Source organism: Crinia signifera, chromosome 3, assembly GCF_055691185.1.
Source record: "Crinia signifera chromosome 3, ASM5569118v1, whole genome shotgun sequence".
NCBI classification, from domain to species: domain Eukaryota; kingdom Metazoa; phylum Chordata; class Amphibia; order Anura; family Myobatrachidae; genus Crinia; species Crinia signifera.
In genome coordinates, this window is record NC_139219.1 from 317,381,307 (window position 1) to 317,396,192 (window position 14,886).

The following is a 14,886-nucleotide window of genomic DNA, read 5'->3' on the forward strand; positions in this document are numbered from 1 at the left end:
CGTGTATAGTGTTACCCAGAAGTGCCGGGAACATGGTTTAATAGTCAGGAGTTTAATAAGTTTATTAATGATTAGGGTAATGCTAGAACCCCTCCCCCCAGCGCAGGGCTAGAAATGTGTCTTTCTGGAAGGGCACACCCTAATGTAATGTGCTGCAATGCTAATAATGTTTCCCATCATTGTATGCCGTAGGTAAAAGAAGCTGTGCTGGGGAGAACCTGGCTAATATGGAGCTGTTCCTGTTCTTCACAACCCTGCTGCAGAACTTCACCTTCCAGGCCCCTCCTGGAGCTACACTGGACCTCACACCTGCAATGGGTGCTACAAATGGCCCACAGCCTTATGATATGTGTGCTATACCTCGCAGCTAGGACATGTTTTCCAGCAAGCCAACTGATAATACAGAAAATCAACGAATCAATAAATCTATGCTTTTATTATATTCTGTTTTCCTGACTGCTGCTATTATTGCTGCAGATGACTTTAGCTTGTTGCACAATGTACTATTCACTGCGTATGAGGCCTTCCCTTTGCGCTAAACAGTTATAATATGTCAGAAACGGCGGCCATTTTGTTAGGCATGACTTGCATAATAATATTATAAAATGGCTGATCATTCAGAACAGTGCTGTAAAAGTGATTTCTTATAGAGAATTGTTTTTGGTTTTAGAAGCTTAAGAATGTGATGTTGACAGTATAATGGAGCAAGGACAGTAAGCTAGTCTCCACAAACTGAATAATATGGGAACAAGGCCACACATGCGTAGACCCCCAAGGCCACTGAAGTTGGGTGTTGGGTTAATTATGACATCATGATTGAAAGCAGAGCTTTCCAATAAGACTCAATGCTTATGAGTAATTAATTAATTCATGTGATAAAGGTTTAAATATCAGAGTTGAGGGAGGCAGTGGAGGAAGAACAAGGAAGCACAGGGTGCTGGAGGTAACTATGAAGGAGGTTTAATCATGGCTGATCACTGTCCTTGAAAGGTGTCCATTTTGATTTGATTTAGAATTACTGTTTAAGTATTAGCTAATCAATTTTATGTTTCTTGTGTTAGTCTGCATTTGCAAATACCTGTAATGAAGCTATTCTTTAAGTAAAGCATTGTCATACATTTTATAACAAGGTTGTGTGGGTGTGCAATCATTTCAGCGTTGCCGTTATATTTAAAGGTAATAAAGTAAATAAATACAGGTTTGGGTTATCAATCATATCTAATCTTATCAAACAAATCTCTGCGTTATCACAACTTAAAAAAAATAAAAAAGAGATTTATGTCCCGCTATACCTATCCATCTCCAAGGCTTAGTACATATGTCCCGTTATACCTATCCCTCTCCAAGGCTTAGTACTGTACATATGTCCCGATATACCTATCCCTCTCCAAGGCTTAGTACATATGTCCCGATACACCTATCCCTCTCCAATGCTTAGTACATATGTCCTGATACACCTATCCCTCTCCAAGGCTTAGTACATATGTCCCGATATACATATCCATCTCCAAGGCTTAGTACATATGTCCCGATATACCGTATGTACTAAGCCTTGGAGATGGATAGGTATGTCCCGATGCACCTATCCCTCTCCAAGGCTTAGTACATATGTCCTGATATACCTATCCATCTCCAAGGCTTAGTACATACTGTATGTCCTGATACACCTATCCCTCTCCAAGGCTTAGTACATATGTCCCGATATACCTATCCATCTCCAAGGCTTAGTACATATGTCCTGATACACCTATCCATCTCCAAGGCTTAGTACATATGTCCCGATATACCATATGTACTAAGCCTTGGAGATGGATAGGTATATCGGGACATATGTACTAAGCCTTGGAGATGGATAGGTATGTCCCGATACACCTATCCCTCTCCAAGGCTTAGTACATATGTCCTGATATACCTATCCATCTCCAAGGCTTAGTACATACTGTATGTCCTGATACACCTATCCCTCTCCAAGGCTTGGTACATATGTCCCGATATACCTATCCATCTCCAAGGCTTAGTACATATGTCCTGATATACCTATCCATCTCCAAGGCTTAGTACATATGTCCTGATATACCTATCCATCTCCAAGGCTTAGTACATATGTCCCGATATACCTATCCCTCTCCAAGGCTTAGTACATATGTACCGATACACCTATCCCTCTCCAAGGCTTAGTACATATGTACCGATACACGTATCCATCTCCAAGGCTTAGTACATATGTCCCGATATACCTATCCCTCTCCAAGGCTTAGTACATATGTCCCGATATACCTATCCATCTCCAAGGCTTAGTACATATGTACCGATACACGTATCCATCTCCAAGGCTTAGTACATATGTCCCGATATACCTATCCCTCTCCAAGGCTTAGTACATATGTCCCGATACACCTATCCATCTCCAAGGCTTAGTACATATGTCCCGATATACCTATCCATCTCCAAGGCTTAGTACATATGTACCGATATACCTATCCATCTCCAAGGCTTAGTACATATGTACCGATACACGTATCCATCTCCAAGGCTTAGTACATATGTCCCGATATACCTATCCCTCTCCAAGGCTTAGTACATATGTCCCGATACACCTATCCATCTCCAAGGCTTAGTACATATGTCCCGATATACCTATCCATCTCCAAGGCTTAGTACATACTGTATGTCCCGATACACCTATTCCTCTCCAAGGCTTAGTACATATGTCCCGATATACCTATCCCTCTCCAAGGCTTAGTACATATGTCCCGATACACCTATCCCTCTCCAAGGCTTAGTACATACTGTATGTCCCGATACACCTATCCATCTCCAAGGCTTAGTACATACTGTATGTCCCGATACACCTAGCCCTCTCCAAGGCTTAGTACATATGTCCTGATATACCTTTCCCTCTCCAAGGCTTAGTACATATGTCCTGATATACCTTTCCCTCTCCAAGGCTTAGTACATATGTCCCGATACACCTAACCCTCTCCAAGGCTTAGTACATACTGTATGTCCCGATACACCTAGCCCTCTCCAAGGCTTAGTACATATGTCCCGATGGGATGCGGTCATTCGTCAGACTGCATTTAGGTCTACAGTCATTAGGTCGACCCCACTAGGTCGACTGGCAGGAAGGTCGACCTGACTTAAGGTCGACATGGGCTAAGGTCGACATGACTTAAGGTCGAATTTGCATAAAGGTCGACATGAGGAAGGTCGACTGGTCATAAGGTCGACATGGGTTTTTCACTGTTTTTTGAGCCGACATGTGCCGACAGGCGGTATTTCATGCCCTACCATCCACTAGGGCGTGGTGGGAGAATAAAATAGTGTGCCGAGCGCAGCGAGGCACCGTGCCCGAAGCATTGCGAGTGAAGCGAGCGATGCGAGGGTCCGATTCTCATTGCCAACTGTGTCCATGTCGACTGTGTCGACATTCGGATAAAAAAACAGTGAAAAACCCATGTCGACCTTATGACCAGTCGACCTTCCTCATGTCGACCTTTATGCAAATTTGACCTTAAGTCATGTCGACCTTGGCCCATGTCGACCTTAAGTCAGGTCGACCTTCCTGCCAGTCGACCTAGTGAGGTCGACCTAATGACTGTAGACCTAAATGCAGTCTGACGAATGATCCCATTCCGTCCCGATACACCTAACCCTCTCCAAGGCTTAGTACATACTGTATGTCCCGATACACCTAGCCCTCTCCAAGGCTAAGTACATATGTCCCGATACACCTAGCCCTCTCCAAGGCTTAGTACATATGTCCTGATATACCTTTCCATCTCCAAGGCTTAGTACATATGCCCGATACACCTTTCCCTCTCCAAGGCTTAGTACATATGTCCTGATATACCTTTCCCTCTCCAAGGCTTAGTACATATGTCCTGATATACCTTTCCCTCTCCAAGGCTTAGTACATACTGTATGTCCCGATACACCTATCCATCTCCAAGGCTTAGTACATACTGTATGTCCCGATACACCTAGCCCTCTCCAAGGCTTAGTACATATGTACCGATACACCTCTCCCTCTCCAAAGCTTAGTACATACTGTATGTCCCGATATACCTAGCCCTCTCCAAGGCTTAGTACATATGTCCTGATATACCTTTCCCTCTCCAAGGCTTAGTACATACTGTATGTCCCGATATACCTATCCCTCTCCAAGGCTTAGTACATATGTACCGATACACCTCTCCCTCTCCCTCTCCAAAGCTTAGTACATACTGTATGTCCCAATACACCTATCCTCAAATCATACCACACAGATATGCAGAATTTGTCCTTAAGGATCTATGTACTATGAATTGAGGAGAGAGAGAACCAATCAGCTCCTAACTGCCATGTTACAGGCCAGTTAGGAGCTGGTTTGTTGGTACTTTGTCTCCATCCACTTTATCACCCTGCAAGGTTTCATACATCTGCCCAAAGCCGTGGAAAGCAATAAAATACTGTACCAACCAAAAATGGGAATGGGCCATATAAGCTGGAGCCTTGGGTGGAGGGGGCGTGGCTTTGCCCCCTCAACCCTTGTTTTTTAGTCATTTTGTGGGCATGCCCAGTGCTCCCTGAGCAACTGTGAAGCTCCTGGCTCCCCTCCCCACAATGATAGATGCCATGCACATCTGATCACTGGCTTCACCCCCAACTCTCCCCCTGCCTATGGGACACTGCGACCCCTGGGTGCGAACAGTGTCCAATTAGCAGAACTGTAATCGGAACAGTTTGGAGCTATGCTTCACATAGACCCCCTAATTAAGCCCCGCAATGCATCCTGCATAGGGGTTGATAATAATAACACTGTAGGTTGGGGGAGCAGGGGGCATTTAACCCCAAGGTCTGACAGGTGCCTCTGCCAACCTTCCCATTTCTGTGCCCTCCATCACATTCATCTGCCCATCTGTTCTCCTCCCGATCTCTCTCTCATCTCTATCCCGCAAATAATGATAAATAACAAGGAAGCATCTGAATTGTATCCAATACTGATAACAATGTATTTGCTGGGGGACCCTAAAATATTCCTCATCACTGTGTTAACATGCTTGTGTTATTGTTTACATACTGTAAGCTTTATTGCATAACATGCTCAATTGTAATAACTGAATTATACCCTGAAAACAATTTATTTTTTTTCTTTATTTTTTTATGACTTTAGAAGTATTTCTGATTGGGCATCCGGTGCCGTACGCACTATTTACATGCACGCCATATACCGGCACAAGAAAACCCCAAATGTTATATTTTATTCACTTTTAAGAACCCATACAGTATTCTGTTGTTTGTGCAAAGTTCATTCTGAGCTCTGAAATCCCGACCGTCACTTGATGAATTTCCAGTCTGTTGCTGGTCTTTAATTGACATCTGGGTTTCGGACTCTCTGACCTCTGCTGCTGATACTGGAGCATCATAGAACCCATCAGGAGGCACTTTCTTAGTAAATAATGTAACATACATTACTGTGTAAATGTTTCAGTCAGGCGTGTGAAATAATGCTGCAAAGGAAGAATACTTACATTTTTTTAAAATAATTTATTATTATCAACAAACAGAATGCAAAGTGAACGAACAGAAGAACAATCTAAATCGAATCAGTATTTGGTCTGACCGGTGTATGGGTCATAAGGTCGACAGGCAATAGGGTGACCACTATTGGTCGACAAGCAAAAGGTCGAAATGGAAAAGGTCAACATGTGTTTCACATTTTTATTGCTGTCTAGGTCGACATGGGCACCGAATAGGTTTGACCACGTCCCCTCACACGGCTCGCTGCACTCTGGGACACTATTATAGTACCCCTTCATGTCCACTGGGATGGTAAAATATGAACACATCCTTTTTTTGAAAAAAAAAAATCATGAAAAACTCATGTTGACCTTTTTTATGTTTCGCCCTTATGACTGCCAACAAATAGTGGTCAACCTTTTGACTGTCCCCCTAGACATTGTCTACATAATGACCGCATCCTGGTGTGACCACACTTTGCCTTCAAAACCACACAAATTCTTCTAGGAATTAGGTAGGGAGGTTATATCAAGCTTCTTGGACATATGGATGACCGGAGCATCCTGGAAATATGGATGACTGGAGCATCTTGGACATATGGATGTCTGGAGTATCTTGGACTTATGGATGACCGGAGCATCTTGGACATATGGATGACCGGAGCATCTTAGACATATGGATGACCGGAGCATCTTGGATATATGGATGACCGGAGCATCTTGGATATATGGATGACCGGAGCATCTTAGACATATGAATGACCGGAGCATCTTAGACATATGGATGACCAGAGCATCTTAGACATATGGATGACCGGAGCATATCGGAAATATGGATGACCGGAGCATATCGGAAATATGGATGGCCGGAGCATCTTTGACATATGGATGGCCGGAGCATCTCGGGCATATGGATGGCCGGAGCATCTCGGGCATACGGATGACTGGAGGTGTTGATATCGTCGGTCAGATTACGGACAGATTTTCCGATGCGGGGAATCTTTGACAGGGGTCCACTCCCTCCTTGCAGCCTATCTCCACCCCCAGCGTAACCCTAAACCTCGCTGCTAGTGCTTAACCTTTGTTCCGCAAACCTAACCCTCTCACCCTATAGTCTCACCCTAACCACCGCAACCTAACCCTGGGCCTTATTCGAGTTCACTCTTTCAGACAAAATCCTTCTTAGATGGACAAAACCATGTGCACTGCAGGGGGGCAGATGTAACATGTACAGATAGAAATAGATTTGGTGATTTTTTTGGTGATTCTTTGCAGGGTGAATACTGGCTGCTTTATTTTAACACTGCAATATAGATCTCACTTTGAAGTAAAACCCCACCCAAATCTAATTAGATCTGCACAAGTTACATCTGCCCCCCTGCAGTGCACATGGTTTTGTCCATCTAAGAAGGATTTTGTCTGAAAGAGTGAACTCGAATAAGGCCCCCTGTCTCACACTCATGCCTAAACCTTACCAACAGTTCCCAATCTAAACCTGTCTCCCACTCATGCCTACACCTTACCAACCCTTCCCAACCTAACCCTGTCTCCCACTCATGCCTACACCTAACAACCCCCTTCCTCCGGCCTACACCTAACCCAAATTGCATACTTACGATTAGATGCCAGCAGTTAGCATTCTGGCGTCAGTATCCTCATCGTGATGTCGGGATTCTAGCTCGCCTGGTGGCTTCTAGTCTGGCTACCGGCATCCCATATGCCAAGATGTTAACTGCATCCCCTTGGAGAACTAACCACAGATCTTCTGTGGATATAGACTTGCTCAAATCCTTCTGTCTCTTCATGTAATCACAGACAGTCTCAATGTTGTTGAGTTCATGGCTCTGTGGAGCCATATCATAACTTCCAAGACTCCTTGTTCTTCAAGCTGAAGAAAGTTCTTAACGATATTGGCTGTATGTGTGGAATCTACTTCCAACTCTATTTGCTGTAATGCAGCCCCAAACCATGCCTCACTGTTGCCTGCAGGCCTCATTATTGTACCGCTCTCCAGCCCTTAAGTGTTACAGCCAAATCTTTCACATTTTGACTCCTCAGCACCTGCTGACAGTTCCTATGGGTTTTATGCATAGCTGAGTCACTTGGCCTTGTTTCCATATCGAAGTTATGGCTTTTTGGCCATATAGACCACTTCTGGCAGACTTCTCTAAACAATAGATGTGTGTGTGTGTGTGTGTGTGGGGGGGGGGGGGGGGCATTTTCTGATTTTGAATGTAAGTAAGCGTGATGTGTCTTTCATCTGATGCACTAAGTTTCCTTGGCCGAACACTGCATCTATGTTCTTTAACCATAGCATTCTACGGTTGCTTGTTTCTTTATGCTTCTTCAAAAGAGGAGCTTGAAGAGCACATCTTGGTGCAGTATAACTACCTTGCGTATTGTTGCTGTTCTCAGTCTTGCCACAGTGTGTGACCTGCGACCTGAACCTGACTTCTACACCTCACTTTTGTATCAGAGGGGCAGATTTATAAATGTGGCCATACCGTTCCTTGTGTGCCCCCTTTCTTTTCACCACTTTATCGTGGTGAAGCGGCGTCGCTCTTCTCCTGCATTTACTATGTGTCTTGCATCCATTATGGGAGTGCGTTATCCCCACCCGACAGGGATACGCTTCCTCCCATAACAGCTGTGCGATCCTCCCCGGCTTGTTGCTCTGCGCATGAGCCGGCTTTCTTTTCCGGCGCCGTGTCTTCAGCACATGCGCAGTTTATTTTTCTTTTTTTGACAAGTGCAGTTAGAACAATAAAGTTCCCTAGAACCCTGAATTACTAGGGTTTCACGAACAGCCATACGCACAGGGAGTCTTCTCTACCAGCCCAGATGGGGCAAAGAAGAACAGAGACACAGCCATACGGGCCGCACAGGACCTACCGGACGACCGGTTCAAGGTTCTACAAAAGCAAATTGAGAACCTCACCTGCAGCATGGCAGACATGCAGAGGGAAATACGCCAGCCACCCAGAACACCAGAATATAACAATAGAGAGTCCGAGGGGCGGACTGAATGGCGCAGCGGAACGGACAGCCGTTGTGACCCAGACCCGGAGGAATGGTGGGCCCAATACGTAGGACAATGCCCGAGGAGCAAGGTGTTGATCAACGGGATAGAGACAGTAGCCATGATCGACACCGGGTCGCAAGTATCTATGATACAATTACCCACTCTCCAAAAATATTGGGGAAAAGAAGTACCATTTAGACCGCCCCCCACGCAGGTGAAAGTGGTCGCTGCTAACGGCCGAGAGGTCACCTGCAACGGGTACTGGGAAGCCGACTTGAAGATCGGACGAACACACTTACCCAAACAGGGATACTTGGTGATCACCTGTGGGGAAGGGAAGGTTTCCCCCATCATCCTGGGCATGAACATCCTAAGACATTGCCCTGAAGAGCTGATTGAGGCACTAAAGCAGGAACAGGTTAACCCGGATCAGGCTGAGGAGGTAACCCTGCAACACATCATCTGCGTCCAGAGGAGTCAGGTGGTGAAGAAAGCGCTGGCCACACGGGCACAAGGAACTGTCAAGTGGTTTAATGTTCGAAGAGGATATGGCTTCATTAGCCGGAATGACACGAAAGATGATGTTTTTGTCCATCGGACGGCCATAAAGAGAAACCACCCACGGAAGTTCCTGCACAGTGTCGAAGATGGCGAGACGGTGGAATTCGATGTGGTAGAAGGAGAAAAGGGTGCTAAAGCAGTGGACGTGACGGGCCCAGGTGGGGTACCGGTGAAAGGAAGCCGGTTTGATCCCAACAGGCATCATGCCCGCAGGCGTTTTCACCTATGCCGAAGTGGGCGCTCCCACACCGACGCTGATGCTCCCTCCCGCTTCCCTCTACACCCAGAGGGAGAGGTGGAGGATAGCAGGGAGCAAATAGAGACACCAACTTTCACCAACCCAGGGCCGTCCCGCTGGGTACCATGTGCACCCCGGGTGCAAAAACATCAGCCTAGATTGACTAACACAAGAGCCGTGGGCGACCCAAAGTTGGCGCAAAGTAGAGACCGCCAGAAGATTCACCATGACCAGAATGCCTATGCTGACCGCATACCTGTTGGTACCCCGTTGTTCAAAAGAAACAATCGTCCCAAGAGTAAATTTGATGCGAAGTGGGAACCGGACCCCTACGCATCACCCAGCGCGATGGTGCACACTCACAGTGGATCCATTGCAACCGGATCAAAGCGTATCCGAATCGAATCCCAGTTCTTTCCAAGTCAAGCAGCACAGGAAGCCTGAACAACAAGGATCCCGTCGTGAGGTGGCCCCAAGACCCGTTGGAGCTGATGCTGAATGTGGGATGGTCAGTGCAGTTTCCTCCTGATGAACCGCCGCAGACCAGTCTGAGGATCGATGAACCTGGTCCGGAACCAGTTGAGATCGTACCCCCTGGGGCTGGGGCGAGGCGTTCAGTCAGGAGCACGGGAGGCGTGTTGCTTCCGCGGTACAGAGAGTAAGCCTGCCGCGTGAACGTTTTGCTTGATGTTGTGTATTGTATATGTTGTGTTCAGATTTGTAACTCTGTGATTTAAATGTGTAGGCCCCCAACAGGAACCGTGGACACTTGGGCCCAAATTCAAAGTGAGGGGTTTTCGCCCGAGCCTTTCACATGGCCCCTATCAATACCGAGGACGGGTATTGTTTAAGTGTGGAGATATGTGGCACCCCAACCTGAGCCACCTATTCCAGTAGGGGCCGTGCTAACACGGTTGCTGGGCAACTGCACTGAATACCGCCCAGACAGCGGACTTCAAGGGGTTAACACCCCGAAGACTGAGGGCGCAAAGGAAATTGTCCTCCAGGCTGATTGACAGCCTGTGATATGTACAGGAGGGGAGGCGGAGACTGAAGGTCAGAGGTCCCAGCACGAGGCAGAGCGCAGGTGAAGGGGAGAGACGGCGTGTGCCGGCGGGAAGAGAGAAGAGAGACGAGAGAGAGCCAAGCAGAGTGGAGCGGAGGATGAAGACTGCACACCGCCTGGGGGTCAGCTGATGCCGCACAGAGGAGAAGACGCCGGCGGGGAAGAAGGGAGAGCGGAGTACACGGGACGGGAGAGGTGCGACTGAGTGGGGCAACGCTGCAGCAGTAGCGCCCGCACTAGTGCACCCTCCTGCAACTGAAGAAGCCCAGCAGCAGCCGTCGGGACGTGAGGAGGTCCTATCGCTACAGGCAGGAGCCAGCAACTTGCTCCCGAGACCAGGTATCTTTGGTACTCGCCACCCCCGGCCTCCCCCCATCCACTCCCTGCCACCAATGTACTGCACCGCAGCTGACTCCCCTGTTTCCCCACCTACCGCGCCAGAACCCCTTGCGCACGCCACTCGCAGGGACTATCAGGAGTGTTAGCCCTAGAAGCATTAGAGCACCAGGTATGCCGGGCACCAAAGGGGACACCCCAAGTAGGGTGAGGACTGCCCCGCTTATTGTTCCTACCTCCAGGGAGCCCCACTAGCCTAAAGGAGTCACCCCTCATGTACAACTCCATTGGGAACTACCTAAAAGTGTAGAGACGCTGCTGTACTGCACCTACTCAGGAGGAGGAGTACACTGCCACCTCGTGGTTAAAGTTTATATTGCCCGGAGCAAATATCTATCCTTATCCTGGAATCTTTTGTTCACCCTCCATTCAGGGACATCAGTCTACGGTGTTTACCCGGGCGGTACTTATTTAATATTGTGTTATTAAGATAAGTTGAAAGTCATAGTCTATGTCTTGCACTGTTTGAGTTTTGTATGCATTATAGAACGTGTAAATTGTGATCACATATGTAGTAGGTGGCTAGAGCCATTCATTTCCCATTGCATAGTCGAGTGGGAATATTGTTGCTTGTAAGGACCCAGTTGGTGGTCAACAAGATCAGTATAGCCACTCCCCAGTATACTGGATAATTGGCCGGGAATGGGTTACAGAGTTTACTGACAGTATTGGAGTATTCATCCGCGAGACGGATATAAATTGTTATTAGATAAGCAAGTCGTTAAAATACTGTTGTCAATTTGGTACACGCTAACCCTTGATGTTATATCTGTACTAAAATAAAACATACGCAGTTGCACCCACTGAGCGCCTCGTCTTGGTTCCTGCGGAGTGAGTTCTCAACCCCCTCAGCGAAGAATCCGTGTGGAATCGAGAGCGTCCGGCAACGCAAGGTAATCCCCTCCCCTTACACTCCGGTTCATCACATATGTTCTACTTCACATGTGATGTTGCTGTGGGCAACCAATCAGATTCTGTCTAATATCTTCTAGAGGGTGCTAAATAAATAAGGAGTAGATTCTGATTGGTTGCCCATAGCAACATCACATGTGAAGTAGAATACACATCTTAGTAAATTTCCCCCATCGTGTTTGTTACCCTACAAATCGCTGGAAAGGTATTTTAGCAGCTTGGTCGGCAAAATCTACTGATGACGTGCAGAGACTTAAAACACACTGAAAAAAACAACAGCAACTTAAGAATGTGGGTTTCGGCCAGTAGGTCAACCCCATGAATGCTGACATACAGGTACATTAGGTCAACCTGAAATAGGTCAACATGGCTAAGGTGGACAGGGTTGGAAGGTAAACACAAGCAATAGGTCAACAATGGGAAGGTCGGCAGTGAAAAGTTCAAAATTAGTTTTTCCCTTTTTTTTTTTTTTTTTAGCCAACTTGTGCTGACAGGAGGTACATCATACCCTACTATCCACTACGGCATGGTGGGAGAATAGAAAGTGTGCTGAGCGCAGCGAGGAGCTGTGCCCGAAGCATGGCGAGTGCAGCAGTACACTTAGATGGTGACTATGATGGTACACTTAGATGGTGACAATGTCAACATTCACTTAGATGGTGACTTTGATGGTACACTTAGATGGTGACTATGACAGTACACTTAGATGATGACAATGTCGACACTCACTTATGCTGCTTTCACACCGCAAAACCTGCTTAGACCAGGTATTTAAAACATTTTGTAAAATGGGTCAGAGCAAGTTTAACCCCTTTCACATCGCATGTAAATACCTGGTCTAAAGCAGGTTTGCGGTGTGAAAGCAGCTTTACAGTCCCCCACTGGGGTGGAAAATTGTCACTGCTGCCATACATCTCAGTGTCCCAATAGAGTACAAAGCCCTCTGTGCAGCACTACCTATTGGTGCCCACCTGAGAAGCCATACCCACAGCACTGCCACCCCCTTTGCCCCCCCCCCCCCCCAGTACCTGGCAGCAGACCCAATGACACCAGGGAGAAGTTCCAGCACAGCGAAGATTTTTTCCAGCACCTCGGCAGCTTCAGGGTCCCCGGGCAGCAGGAACTTCAGGGTCCCCGGGCAGCAGGAACTTCAGGTTCCCCGGGCAGCAGGAACTTCAGGTTCCCCGGGCAGCAGGAACGGAGCTGACATTACGGCAGCTCCGCACTCGTACTGCCCCCGACGCAGTATAGCAGTGTACCTGCTGTGCCTGACGTCACGCTGAGGCAGAGTTCCTGGTGGTGGTGACATCACGATGCTGACACAGACATCACGCTCCGGAGAAGAAGTGGAGTGGTGTGTGTGGTTTCCGTGCAGCACACCGTGCAGAGAGTGGCAGCGGGTGGCGGGCGCCTGAACACAGAGCACCGGCAACAGGAGAGAGAGGTCCGCGATGTAAACTGCGGCGGCGAGTGACAGGTGAAGAGGACCACGCTCCCAGACCCACAGCCCCCTCCCCACGGGAAGCAGCCTTTCCTACCCCCACGGACAGTCGTCCCGTCCTGTCTCCCCCCCAGGAATTAGAGATGGCCCTCACGTCTGCCATGGGTGGTACAAATGCTCCACAGACTTACCATATGTGCTCTATTCCCCGCAGCTAGAACATGCTTTCAGACCAGAGGGGGCGCACAAACCTACGCCGCCCCACAACGCCACTTACCGCATCCATAATAATCACATACTGTATGCACTAACATATGCGATTATTAAGGCAAAGAACAACTTGTGCGATAAGCTCTGTCCTTTGCGATGTGGCTCCGGTGCTGGACTTCCTGATGTGTGGCGGCGCTGGGCACAGGGCATGCTGGGAGAGATCAGTGGTGTATCTCTCACACAGCACTGCAGAGAGAAGGCTATAGGCTTCTATAGGGTATTCCCTACACAGCAGTGCCCTGGCAAAAGGGGCTTTAGGGCCGACAAAAATGCGGCAAAAAAACAAAAACAGGGATTTTACCGCATAATAACTGTAGTGCATCCCGCCCGTTACTGTAACTTCATCTCTTCATTGTCTACATTCACAGCTTGTAAATAAACTGTAATAAACAGTATCTAACTGTAACATTTTATAAAGGGAATATGAATTATATGACACTCATGTTGCAGATACTAGTGATGAATTTCAAATTCTTTTTTTTCCCTGTGATGACTAAAGAATAATAACTGCATGATGTCATTGACCGATTGCTCCAAATATGCAAATTATATGATTATTATGTTATCGATGCGAGAACCCTTGTTTATTTCACTTGGACTTTATACAGGAAAACACAAATAGGCGCAAAAAGAGACAAATTTAATAAAAATGTTTTAAAGAAAATATTTGACCTCCAGCTTGTTTATCGACCAGTCGAATCCGCTGCCAAAATTTTCCGGCAGGGGGGCGCATGATTTCTAGTTACGCCACTGTTCCTATCGTATTGCAGGCGGGACGAAGTGTGCTGGGAGCAGGCGGCTGATTTTACATGACATCAGCCACCCATTGAATGCTTTCTCTTGCTACGGGCACATGCGAGAGGAGGTATTTTCGTCATGGGTATATTTTCAGTAGAACGGGTTCTCTGGGGCTTCGCAGTGTACCGAGTCAATCAGAATCAGGGCCTATGCACAAAGCACCGTAACAGCACCACATCTTGTATTTCACAAATCTCCCATTCTATGAAAAACATTCTACTGTTGATCAATAAGTTAATGTTGACAGGATACCCCTTCATCAGCCACGTCTGATTGACTTGCTGTCCAGCAAACAAAAAGCTATTCAAACTGGTTTAAGCTCTCTTGGAACTGGATGCGTAAGTCTCCGATTGTCTTTTGGTTTCGATAATGTCGATTCACTATGGCCTTGTATTGACAGTAGGGCTTTATTTTAGAGGTGAGCAGGTCTGGTTCTCAGAGAACCTGACCTCCCCAAACTTCCCGTTCCGAGGATCGGAGGATGGCTCTGGTTTTCCTGCCAGACTAGGATCCCACATTGAGGCGAAATGTTATCTTCCCACTGTCAGATTCTCGCAGGTTTTGGATTCTATATAAGTCCCTGCTTATCAGTGCCATCTTCATTCAGGCATTGGAGAGTGTAGTGGATGGAGGTGTGTCTGCCTGTGGGTGGTGTCTGTTGTACCAGTCCAGGGGTGCTCT

General features: G+C 47.2%; 2 protein-coding genes across 3 annotated transcripts in view; both read left to right on the plus strand.

The window, feature by feature from the left end:
• The window catches only part of LOC146064821 (cytochrome P450 2C5-like), a 31,153-nt gene extending 30,240 nt beyond the window's left edge, over nucleotides 1–913 (plus strand). For both annotated transcript variants that reach the window (XM_083178723.1, XM_083178722.1), the window contains exon 9: nucleotides 193–913. In XM_083178723.1, coding sequence (XP_083034849.1) covers nucleotides 193–456 — 264 coding nt within the window. In that variant the 3' untranslated portion in view covers nucleotides 457–913. The remainder of the gene's footprint in view (nucleotides 1–192) is intronic.
• Nucleotides 1–14,886, plus strand: part of LOC146064818 (cytochrome P450 2C5-like) — a 150,592-nt gene that overhangs the window by 40,086 nt on the left and 95,620 nt on the right. The gene's annotated exons all lie outside the window — the stretch shown is intronic.